At 46.4% G+C, this 12,978-nt stretch overlaps 1 protein-coding gene across 1 annotated transcript in view; it reads right to left on the bottom strand.

Moving 5' to 3' along the window:
* LOC135536300 (sodium/calcium exchanger 3-like) overlaps positions 1-12,978 on the bottom strand; it is a 73,912-nt gene that overhangs the window by 39,893 nt on the left and 21,041 nt on the right. The window contains exon 2 of the mRNA XM_064962657.1: positions 4,537-4,655. Within this exon, the coding sequence (XP_064818729.1) occupies positions 4,537-4,655 (119 nt within the window). The remainder of the gene's footprint in view (positions 1-4,536; positions 4,656-12,978) is intronic.

The following is a 12,978-nucleotide window of genomic DNA, read 5'->3' as shown; positions in this document are numbered from 1 at the left end:
TAGTAATACTATAGTATCTGAGGGGTGATAGAGACTGGTTGGTACATCAGTAATACTATAGTATCTGAGGGGTGATAGAGACTGGTTGGTACATCAGTAATACTATAGTATCTGAGGAGGGATAGAGACTGGTTGGTACATCAGTATTACTATAGTATCTGAGAGGTGATAGAGACTGGTTGTAGTAATACTATAGTATCTGAGGGGTGATAGAGACTGGTTGGTACATCAGTAATACTATAGTATCTGAGGGGGGATAGAGACTGGTTGGAACATCAGTAATACTATAGTATCTGAGGGGGGATAGAGACTGGTTGGTACATCAGTAATACTATAGTATCTGAGGGGTGATAGAGACTGGTTGGTACATCAGTAATACTATAGTATCTGAGGGGTGATAGAGACTGGTTGGTACATCAGTATTACTATAGTATCTGAGGGGGATAGAGACTGGTTGGTACATCAGACGTTAACGGTTCTCTGCAGGAGCCAGACGGCTGTGGAATGTGTTTGTGTGGACGGGAGGAAGTCACAGGATTGCTATAGGGATACGGGTGGAGATATTTGGATTAGGCATCGAGGAGGTTGAGGTCAGGTCATGGTTTATTACCCCATCACTTCCTCTTTTCATTTATCTTTTCATTTGGTCTTTGAGACTGATTTTAGTCCCTTTAAACTCCTCCTCCTTTAAGGTCCCTTTAAACCCTCCTCCTTTAAGGTCCCTTTAAACTCCTCCTCCTTTAAGGTCCCTTTAAACTCCTCCTCCTTTAAGGTCCCTTTAAACTCCTCCTCCTTTAAGGTCCTTTAAACTCCTCCTCCTTTAAGGTCCCTTTAAACTCCTCATCCTTTAAGGTCCCTTTAAACTCCTCCTCCTTTAAGGTCCCTTTAAACTCCTCCTCCTTTAAGGTCCTTTAAACTCCTCCTCCTTTAAGGTCCCTTTAAACTCCTCCTCCTTTAAGGTCCCTTTAAACTCCTCCTCCTTTAAGGTCCCTTTAAACTCCTCCTCCTTTAAGGTCCCTTTAAACTCCTCCTCCTTTAAAGTCCCTTTAAACTCCTCCTCCTTTAAGGTCCCTTTAAACTCCTCCTCCTTTAAGGTCCTTTAAACTCCTCCTCCTTTAAGGTCCCTTTAAACTCCTCCTCCTTTAAAGTCCCTTTAAACTCCTCCTCCTTTAAGGTCCCTTTAAACTCCTCCTCCTTTAAGGTCCTTTTGTAATGGTTTTCTTGTGGTGAAGGAGAGGCGGACCAAAATGCAGCGTGGTTTCTATTCATGGTTCTTCAATAAAGAAAAGTACACATGAATAGACGAACAAAACAATAAACGTGAGAAAACCTAAACAGCCCTATCTGGTGCAAACACAGAGACAGGAACAATCACCCACAAAACCCAACACCAAACAGGCTACAAAATATGGTTCCCAATCAGAGACAATGACTAACGCCTGCCTCTGTTTGAGAACCATATCAGGCCAAACACAGAAACAGACAAACTGGACATGTAACATAGAATGCCCACTCAGATCACACCCTGACCAACCAAAACATAGAAACATACAAAGCAAACTATGGTCAGGGTGTGACACCTTTAAACTCCTCCTCCTTTAAGGTCCCTTTGAACTCCTCCTCCTTTAAGTCCCTTTAAACTCCTCCTCCTTTAAAGTCCCTTTAAACTCCTCCTCCTTTTAGGTCCTTTAAACTCCTCCTCCTTTAAGGTCCCTTTGAACTCCTCCTCCTTTAAGGTCCCTTTAAACTCCTCCTCCTTTAAGGTCCTTTAAACTCCTCCTCCTTTAAAGTCCCTTTAAACTCCTCCTCCTTTAAAGTCCCTTTAAACTCCTCCTCCTTTAAAGTCCCTTTAAACTCCTCCTCCTTTAAAGTCCCTTTAAACTCCTCCTCCTTTAAAGTCCCTTTAAACTCCTCCTCCTTTAAAGTCCCTTTAAACTCCTCCTCCTTTAAAGTCTCTTTAAACTCCTCATCCTTTAAGGTCCTTTAAACTCCTCCTCCTTTAAGGTCCCTTTAAACTCCTCCTCCTTTAAGGTCCTTTAAACTCCTCCTCCTTTAAGGTCCCTTTAAACTCCTCCTCCTTTAAGGTCCTTTAAACTCCTCCTCCTTTAAGGTCCCTTTAAACTCCTCCTCCTTTAAGGCCCATTTCCCTGATTTTGATCAGATCCTTTTGTTATTCAAATTTTGAAGATGATCGGTCAGACCCTTGGTCTTGTCGCTCCGAGCTCCAAGTCTGTGCAAAGACACCTTGTTTTTACAGTCTCTAGAGGAAGTTTCAAGACGGATTGAATTCTCTGATTTCTCTCTGCTACCCCTCCGCTCTACTACTGATCACCCCCTCCACTCTGCTACTGTCTCCACTCTGCTACCATCTCCACTCCAGATACCCCCACACTCTACTACCCCCTCCACTCTGCTACCCCCTCCACTCTACTATCCCCTCCACTCTGATACCCCCCCACTCTACTACCCCCTCCACTCTGGTACCCCCTCTACTCTACTACCTCCTCTACTACTACTACCCCCCTCTACTCTACTACCCCCTCCACTCTACTACCCCTCCACTCTGCTACCCCTCCACTCTACTATCCCCTCCACTCTGATACCCCCCACTCTACTACCCCCTCCACTCTGGTACCCCCTCTACTCTACTACCTCCTCTACTCTACTACCCCCTCTACTCTGCTACCCCCTCTACTCTGCTACCCCCTCCACTCTGCTACCCCTCCACTCTGCTACCCCCTACTCTACTACCCCCTCCACTCTACTACCCCCCTCCACTCTGCTACCCCCTCCACTCTGCTACCCCCTCCACTCTGCTACCCTCCACTCTGCTACCCCCACCACTCTGCTACCCCCACCACTCTGCTACCCCCTCCACTCTGCTACCCCCTCCACTCTGCTACCCCCACCACTCTGCTACCCCTCCACTCTGCTACCCCCTCCACTCTGCTACCCCCTCCACTCTGCTACCCCTCCACTCTACTACCCCCTCCACTCTGCTACCTCCTCCACTCTGGCACCCCCTCCACTCTGCTACCCCCTCTACTCTACTACCCCCTCCACTCTACTACCCCCCACTCTGCTACCCCCTCCACTCTGCTACCCCCCTCCACTCTGCTACCCCTCCACTCTGCTACCCCTCCACTCTGCTACCCCCACCACTCTGCTACCCCCACCACTCTGCTACCCCCTCCACTCTGCTACCCTCCACTCTGCTACCTCCTCCACTCTACTACCCCCCATCTACTCTACTACCCCCTCCACTCTGCTACCTCCTCACACAACTTTTCAAGTGTTGCATGGATTCCAGCAAGAGCACTAGCCTCTACCTCAACGGTAAGTGTCAGTAGATGAATCTGTCTCTCTGTTGTTTTGTCGGGTTATTGAAGTTATTTTGTGAGATCTTTGCCGGGTCCACGATGGAGTATCTTGTTCCTCAAAAGCTGTTGATGCTCGTTGATTTCCCTCAGGATCTCCTCAGTATCCAAGTTGGCTCAGAACTGCAAGCGGTTGTTTACAAAATGTTTTAACGATGAGTCTTTCCCCACGACGACCGGAGATGAAAGCCGTTCCTTCGGTACTCAACCTTCGTGGCTATTTGCAGCTCTTTCAACTTGAGGTGGCGCACTTTTTCCCTATATAGTGCACTACTTTTGGCCAGAGCCAAAATATAAGTATTAATAATACAAACATAAGGAATAGGGTGCATTGTGGGACACACACGCAGTCACAAACACAGTCTAATGAAGACTCAGAGGAGGTCGTTATCAGAATGAAGACATGAAGTTCACATGATTCACCACCTGGTGGCAGTGACATCAACTGAATTAAAACACACTTCAACCTAACATGATGGGGAGAGGGATTCGCTGTGTGGAGAATGTGTGTGTGGAGTGTGTGTGTGTGTGTGTGTGTCTGTGGAGTGTGTGTGTGTGCGTGTGTGTGTGTGTGTGTGTGTGTGTGTGTGTGTGTGTGTGTGTGTGTGTGTGTCTGTCTGTGGAGTGTGTGTGTGTGTGTGTGTGTGTGTGTGTGTGTGTGTCTGTGGAGTGTGTGTGTGTGTGTCTGTGGTGTGTGTGTGTGTGTGTGTGTGTGTGTGTGTGTGTGTGTGTGTGTGTGTGTGTGTTGTGTGTGTGTGTGTGTGTGTGTGTGTGTGTGTGTGTGTGTGTGTGTGTGTGTGTGTGTGTGTGTATGTGTGGAGTGTGTGTATGTGTGGAGTGTGTATGTGTGTGTGTGTGTGTGTGTGTGTGGAGTGTGTGAGTGTGTGTGTGTGTGTGTGTGTGTGTGTGTGTGTGTGTGTGTGTGTGTGTGTCTGTGGAGTGTGTGTGTGTGTGTGTGTGTGTGTGTGTGTGTGTGTGTGTGTGTGTGTGTGTGTGTCTGTGGAGTGTGTGTGTGTGTGTGTGTGTGGAGTGTGTGTGTGTGTGTATGTGTGGAGTGTGTGTGTGTGTGTGTGTGTATGTGTAGTGTGTCTGTGGAGTGTGTGTGTGTGTGTGTGTGTGTGTGTGTGTGTGTCTATTGGAGTGACAGACTGTCCCGTACCTTGAACTCATAGGACTCCTCGATGAAAACCTCCATTTTGGAGTGTTCCCCCAGAGATGGTTTCCCCATCTCTGCAATCCGCTTAGCTTCCTCTTCCTCTGACAACAACTTTGGGACATCTTTGGAGAGGAAAGGAGAGGAGAGACAGGGAGAGGAGAGGAGACAGGGGAAGGAGAGGGGAGAGGAGAGGAGACAGGGGAAGGAGAGGGGAGAGGAGATGGGGGAAGGGAGGGGCGGAGGGGAGGCAGGGAGACAGGGAGAGGAGAGAGAGAGACAGAGAGAGACAGAGAGAGAGAGAGAGAGAGAGAGATCCAGGGCAGAGAGAGAGAGAGGATTCCAGAGAGAGAGAGAGGGATCCAGAGAGGCACCGAGAGAGAGAGGGAGAGAGAGAGAGAGAGGAGAGAGAGAGAGAGGAGGGAGAGAGAGCGAGAGAGAGAGGGAGAAAGAGAGATTCTGGTCAATCCTGGCACCCTATTCCATACATAATACATGATCCAGATGGCACCCTATTCCATAAAAAATACATGATCCAGATGGCACCCTATTCCATACATAATACATGATCCAGATGGCACCCTATTCCATACATAATACATGATCCAGATGGCACCCTATTCCATAAAGAATACATGATCCAGATGGCACCCTATTCCATACATAATACATGATCCAGATGGCACCCTATTCCATACATAATACATGATCCAGATGGCACCCTATTCCATACATAATACATGATCCAGATGGCACCCTATTCCATAAAGAATACATGATCCAGATGGCACCCTATTCCATACATAATACATGATCCAGATGGCACTCTATTCCATACATAATACAATATCCAGATGGCACCCTATTCCATAAAGAATACATGATCCAGATGGCACCCTATTCCATACATAATACATGATCCAGATGGCACCCTATTCCATACATAATACATGATCCAGATGGCACCCTATTCCATAAAGAATACATGATCCAGATGGCACCCTATTCCATACATAATACATGATCCAGATGGCACCCTATTCCATACATAATACATGATCCAGATGGCACCCTATTCCATAAAGAATACATGATCCAGATGGCACTCTATTCCATACATAATACATGATCCAGATGGCACTCTATTCCATAAAGAATACATGATCCAGATGGCACCCTATTCCATACATAATACATGATCCAGATGGCACCCTATTCCATAAAGAATACATGATCCAGATGGCACTCTATTCCATACATAATACATGATCCAGATGGCACCCTATTCCATAAAGAATACATGATCCAGATGGCACTCTATTCCATACATAATACATGATCCAGATGGCACTCTATTCCATACATAATACATGATCCAGATGGCACCCTATTCCATAAAGAATACATGATCCAGATGGCACTCTATTCCATACATAATACATGATCCAGATGGCACCCTATTCCATACATAATACATGATCCAGATGGCACCCTATTCCATACATAATACAATATCTACTGACCCTGATCAACAGTACTGCACTATATAGGGAATATGATGTTATCTCTCTATCCTGTCCTCTCTTCTCTCATCTCTATCCTGTCCTCTCTTCTCCCATCTCATCCCTCTATCCTGTCCTCTCTTCTCTCATCTCTATCCTGTCCTCTCTTCTCTCATCTCATCCCTCTATCCTGTCCTCTCTTCTCTCATCTCATCCCTCTATCCTGTCCTCTCTTCTCTCATCTCTATCATGTCCTCTCTTCTCTCATCTCTATCCTGTCCTCTCTTCTCTCATCTCTATCCTGTCCTCTCTTCTCGCATCTCTATCCTGTCCTCTCTTCTCTCATCTCTATCCTGTCCTCTCTTCTCTCATCTCTATCCTGTCCTCTCTTATCTCATCTCTATCCTGTCCTTTCTTCTCTTCTCTCATCTCTCTGTCCTGTCCTCTCTTCTCTCATCTCATCCCTCTATCCTGTCCTCTCTTCTCTCATCTCTATCCTGTCCTCTCTTCTCTCATCTCTATCCTGTCCTCTCTTCTCTCATCTCTATCCTGTCATTTCTTCTCTTCTCTCATCTCTCTATCCTGTCCTCTCTTCTCTCATCTCTATCCTGTCCTCTCTTCTCTTCTCTCATCTCTCTGTCCTGTCCTCTCTTCTCTCATCTCATCCCTCTATCCTGTCCTCTCTTCTCTCATCTCTATCCTGTCCTCTCTTCTCTCATCTCTATCCTGTCATTTCTTCTCTTCTCTCATCTCTCTATCCTGTCCTCTCTTCTCTCATCTCTATCCTGTCCTCTCTTCTCTCATCTCTATCCTGTCATTTCTTCTCTTCTCTCATCTCTCTATCCTGTCCTCTCTTCTCTCATCTCTATCCTGTCCTCTCTTCTCTCATCTCTATCCTGTCCTCTCTTCTCTCATCTCTATCCTGTCCTTTCTTCTCTTCTCTCATCTCTCTGTCCTGTCCTCTCTTCTCTCATCTCATCCCTCTATCCTGTCCTCTCTTCTCTCATCTCTATCCTGTCCTCTCTTCTCTCATCTCTATCCTGTCCTCTCTTCTCTCATCTCTATCCTGTCATTTCTTCTCTTCTATCATCTCTCTATCCTGTCCTCTCTTCTCTCGTCTCTATCCTGTCCTCTCTTCTCTCATCTCTATCCTGTCCTCTCTTCTCTCATCTCTATCCTGTCCTTTCTTCTCTTCTCTCATCTCTCTGTCCTGTCCTCTCTTCTCTCATCTCATCCCTCTATCCTGTCCTCTCTTCTCTCATCTCATCCCTCTATCCTGTACTCTCTTCTCTCATCTCATCCCTCTATCCTGTCCTCTCTTCTCTCATCTCATCCCTCTATCCTGTCATCTCTTCTCTCATCGCTATCCTGTCCTCTCTTCTCTCATCTCTATCCTGTCCTCTCTTCTCTCATATCTCTATTCTGTCCTCTCTTTCTCATGTCCTCTCACCATCTTGTCCTTTCTTCTCTCCTCTAATCTCTCTATCATTACCTCTGGTGCACACACACACACGCACAGGCACACGCACAGGCACACGCACAGACAGACAGACAGACAGCACCTGGGCCAGCACAGGGGAAACACCTACTGACCAATGAGGTGACACCAAACGTGTATGCTGAAGTCAAACAGCACGCACAGACAGACAGACAGACAGACAGACAGACAGACAGACAGACAGACAGACAGACAGACTGAGGCCTGTCATCTATGATATAAGTCCCAGGCTGCTGCGCTGTGCTGACAACACATACACTATTAAATAAATCAATAACTTTACACACACTGTCCCCCTGATTCACACAACCACACACACACACACACACACACACACACACACACACACACACACACACCACACAATCACACACACACACACACACACACACACACACACACACACACACACAAACACACACTCACACACACACACACACACACACACACACACACAGACACACACACACACACACACACACACACAACCACACACACACCACACACACACACAACACACACACACATCACACACACAATCACACACACACACACACACACACACACACACACACACACACACACACACACACACACACACACACACACACACACACACACACACACACACACACACACATACACACACACACACACCCAAGTTGTCTCGAACAATTATCCACAGAGGACAGTACCCACATTTGCCCTGAAATTTCCCCTCGTGTTTAACATGATAATTATCCACATATTTCCCTGTAGAACTCTTCCCCTGCACTTCATGGTATTTCCCTGCACTGTGTGTGTGAGTGTGTGTAGTGCGTGTGTGTGTAGTGTGTGTGTGTGTGTGTGTGTGTGTGTAGTGTGTGTGTGTAGTGTAGTGTGTTAGTGCAGTGTCTGTTTGTGTAGTGTGTGTGTGTTGTGTGTGTGTGTGTCTGTGTGTGTGTGTGGTGTGTGTGTGTAGTGTATGTAGTGTGTGTGTGTAGTGTGTGTGTGTAGTGTGTGTAGTGTGTGTTTGTCGTGTTTGTAGTGGGTGTGTGTAGTGTGTGTTTGTCGTGTTTGTAGTGTGTGTGTGTGTAGTGTGTGTATCATTCATTCATTCCATATCATTCCCTATCATTGTAGTGTGTGTGTGTGTGTGAGTGTAGCGTAGTGTGTTTGTGCAGTGTCTGTTTGTGTAGTGTGTGTGTGTGTGTGTGTGTGTGTGTGTGTGTGTGTGTATGTATAGTGTGTGTGTAGTGTGTGTGTAGTGTGTGTGCGTGTATGTGTGTGAGTGTGTGTGTGTGTAATGTGTGTGTAGTGTGTGTGTGTAGTGTAGTGTAGTGTGTGAGTGTGTTGTGTGTGTGTGCAGTGTCTGTTTGTGTAGTGTGTGTGTGTGTGTGTGTGTGTGTGTGTGTGTGTAGTGTGTAGTGTGTGTGTGTAGTGTGTGTTTGTCGTGTTTGTAGTGGGTGTGTGTAGTGTGTGTGTCTGTGTGTGTAGTGTATTTAGTGCGTGTGTGTATGTAGTGTGTGTGTGTGTGTATAGTGTGTGTGTGTGTGTGTGTGTATAGTGTGTGCGTGTGTGTGTGTAGTGTGTGTGTGTAGAGTGTGTGTGTGTGTAGTGTGTGTGTAGTGTGTGTGTGTATTGTGTGTGTGTAGTGTGTGTGTGTAGAGTGTGTGTGTAATGTGTGTAGTGTGTGTGTATGTGTGTGTAACGTGTGTGTGTAGTGTGTGTATGGTGTGTGTGTAATGTGTGTAGTGTGTGTGTATGTGTGTGTAACGTGTGTAGTGTGTGTAGTGGGTGTGTAGTGTGTGTGTATTGTGTGTGTGTTGTGTGTGTATGGTGTGTGTGTGTAATGTGTGTAGTGTGTGTGTATGTGTGTGTAATGTGTGTGTGTTTGTGTGTAGTATGTGTGTGTGTAGTGTATGTGTGTGTAGTGTGTGTGTGTGTAGTGTGTAGTGTGTGCCATGTGTGTTTGTGTAGTGTGTGTGTGTGTAGTGTGTGCCGTGTGTGTTTGTGTAGTGTGTGTGTGCGTGTAGTGTGTGAGTGAATGTGTGTGTGTGTGAGTGAGTGTGTGTAATGTGTGTGTGTGTGTGTGTGTGTGTGTGAGTGTTTGTAGTGTGTGTGTGTGTGTGTGTGTAGTGTGTGTGTGTGTGTGTGTGTGTGTGTGAGAGTGTGTGTGTGTAATGTGTGTGCGTGTGTGTGAGTGAGTGTGTGTAGTGTGTGTGAGTGTGTGTAGTGTGTGAGTGAGTGTGTGTGTGTAGTGTGTGTGAGTGTGTGAGTGTGTGCAGTGTGTGTGTGTGTGTGTGTGTGTGTGTGTGTGTGTGTGTGTGTGTGTGTGTGTGTGTGTGTGTGTGTGTGTGTGTGTGTGTGTAGTGTGAGTGTGTGTGTGTGTGTGTGTGAGTGTAGTGTGTGTGTGAGTGTGTGCAGTGTGTGTGTGTGTGTGTGAGTGAGTGTTTGTAGTGTGTGTGTGTGTGTGTGTGTGTGTGTGTGTGTGTGTGTGTGTGTGTGAGTGTGTGTGTGTGTGTGTGTGTGTGTGTGTGTGTGTGTGTGTGTGAGTGTGTGTGTGAGTGTGTGCAGTGTGTGCGTGTGTGCGTGTGTGTGTGTGTGTGTGTGTGTATTCCCTGCACTATACATCACTACATGATGTCATTCTTGACTCAATCAGATTTATTTTGGAATTCATCACAGTGGTAATTAACATTTTAATATCTGAACTGGGTTTTTTATCTTGACGGTTATCAAGTGTTTGTTCCTTCCTCTTGACAGGAGAACCTAATTTATGGGTTTATGATTAATTAATCTACAGATTAGGCCATGAATCAATCATTAAGAGAGGGAAGGAAGGAGAGAGGGCAGAGAGGAGAAGGACGCTGTAACATTGGAAGGGGCAATACTCTGGGTTCTAACATTCTCTAATGTGGTCTTAACGTTCTCTAACATTCTCTACCGTGGTCTTAATGTTCTCTAACATTCTCTAAGGTTCTCTAACATTCTCTACCGTGGTCTTAACGTTCTCTAACATTCTCTAACGTTCTCTAACATTCTCTAACGTTCTCTAACATTCTCTTACGTGGGCTTAACGTTCTCTAACATTCTTTAACATTCTTTAACATTCTCTAACAATCTCTATCATTGGTGTTAGTACAGACACAAACAAGACCAGCATGCATCACTCCCAGGGAAGGACCCTCCAGACAGAGCATACAACTTACCTTCAGCTCGTAACAGTGCTTGGAGAGACAGAGCATGAGAAAAGAGAGAGGAGAGAGGAGGAAGGGAGAATGGAAGGACATGAGAAAAGAGAGAGGAGAGAGGAGGAAGGGAGAATGGAAGGACATGAGAAAAGAGAGAGGAGAGAGGAGGAAGGGAGGAAGGGAGAATGGAAGGACATGAGAAAAGAGAGAGGAGAGGAGGAGGGAGGAAGGGAGAATGGAAGGACATGAGAAAAGAGAGAGGAGAGAGGAGGAAGGGGGAAGGGAGGAAAGGAGAATGGAAGGACATGAGAAAAGAGAGAGGAGAGGAGGAGGGAGGAAGGGAGAATGGAAGGACATGAGAAAAGAGAAGGAGAGAGGAGGAAGGGAGGAAGGGAGAATGGAAGGACATGAGAAAAGAGAGAGGAGAGAGGAGGAAGGGAGGAAGGGAGAATGGAAGGACATGAGAAAAGAGAGAGGAGAGAGGAGGAAGGGAGGAAGGGAGAATGGAAGGACATGAGAAAAGAGAGAGGAGAGGAGGAGGGAGGAGGGAGTTAGGGAGAAAGGAGAATGTGAAGACATCAGAGCTTTAGAGGAGGAGGGAGGAAGGGAGGAAGGGAGAATGGAAGGACATGAGAAAAGAGAGAGGAGAGAGGAGGAAGGGAGGAAAGGAGAATGGAAGGACATGAGAAAAGAGAGAGAATACAGCAGTTATAGAAAAATGTGATGACATCAGAGCTTTAACAATGTTGGGCTGAGAGAGTGTGTGTGTGTGTGTGTGTGTGTCAGTGTGAGTGTGAGTGTGCGTATGTGAGTGTGTGAGTGTGTGAGTGAGTTACTATAGGCTACTACATTAGGCTTCTTTAGGCTACTAGGCTACTAGGCTACGATAGGCTACTACATTAGACTACTAGGCTACTATAGGCTACTATAGGCTACTATAGGCTACTAGGCTACTATAGGCTACTAGGCTACTATAGGCTACTGGGCTACTATAGGCTATTAGGCTACTAGAGGCCACCAGGCTACTATAGGCTACTGGGCTACTATAGGCTACTACAGGCTACTGGGCTACTATAGGCTACTATAGGCTACTAGGCTACTATAGGCTACCATAGGCTACTGGGCTACTATAGGCTATTAGGCTACTAGAGGCCACCAGGCTACTATAGGCTATTAGGCTACTAGAGGCCACCAGGCTACTATAAGCTTCTAGGCTACTATAGGCTACTAGGCTACTATAGGCTACTATAGGCTACTGGGCTACTATAGGCTATTAGGCTACTAGAGGCCACCAGGCTACTACAGGCTACTATAGGCTACTATAGGCTATTAGGCTACTATAGGCTACTGGGCTACTATAGGCTATTAGGCTACTATAGGCTACAAGGCTACTATAGGCTACTAGGCTACTATAGGCTACTATAGGCTACTAGGCTACTAGGCTACTATAGGCTACTGGGCTACTATAGGCTATTAGGCTACTAGAGGCCACCAGGCTACTATAGGCTACTGGGCTACTATAGGCTACTACAGGCTACTGGGCTACTATAGGCTACTATAGGCTACTAGGCTACTATAGGCTACCATAGGCTACTGGGCTACTATAGGCTATTAGGCTACTAGAGGCCACCAGGCTACTATAGGCTATTAGGCTACTAGAGGCCACCAGGCTACTATAGGCTTCTAGGCTACTATAGGCTACTAGGCTACTATAGGCTACTATAGGCTACTGGGCTACTATAGGCTATTAGGCTACTAGAGGCCACCAGGCTACTACAGGCTACTATAGGCTACTATAGGCTACTATAGGCTATTAGGCTACTATAGGCTACTGGGCTACTATAGGCTATTAGGCTACTATAGGCTACAAGGCTACTATAGGCTACTAGGCTACTATAGGCTACTATAGGCTACTAGGCTACTAGGCTACTATAGGCTAATAGTCTACTATAGGCTACTAGGCTACTATAGGCTACCATAGGCTACTGGGCTACTATAGGCTATTAGGCTACTAGAGGCCACCAGGCTACTATAGGCTATTAGGCTACTAGAGGCCACCAGGCTACTATAGGCTTCTAGGCTACTATAGGCTACTAGGCTACTATAGGCTACTATAGGCTACTGGGCTACTATAGGCTACTAGGCTACTAGAGGCCACCAGGCTACTATAGGCTACTGGGCTACTATAGGCTATTAGGCTACTAGAGGTCACCAGGCTACTACAGGCTACTATAGGCTACTACAGGCTACTAGGCTACTATAGGCTACTATAGGC

Source organism: Oncorhynchus masou, unplaced genomic scaffold (genome assembly GCF_036934945.1).
Source record: "Oncorhynchus masou masou isolate Uvic2021 unplaced genomic scaffold, UVic_Omas_1.1 unplaced_scaffold_593, whole genome shotgun sequence".
Lineage (NCBI taxonomy): Eukaryota > Metazoa > Chordata > Actinopteri > Salmoniformes > Salmonidae > Oncorhynchus > Oncorhynchus masou.
The sequence above is the reverse complement of the archived record's forward strand: the minus strand, read 5'-3'. Positions and strand labels throughout refer to the sequence as shown.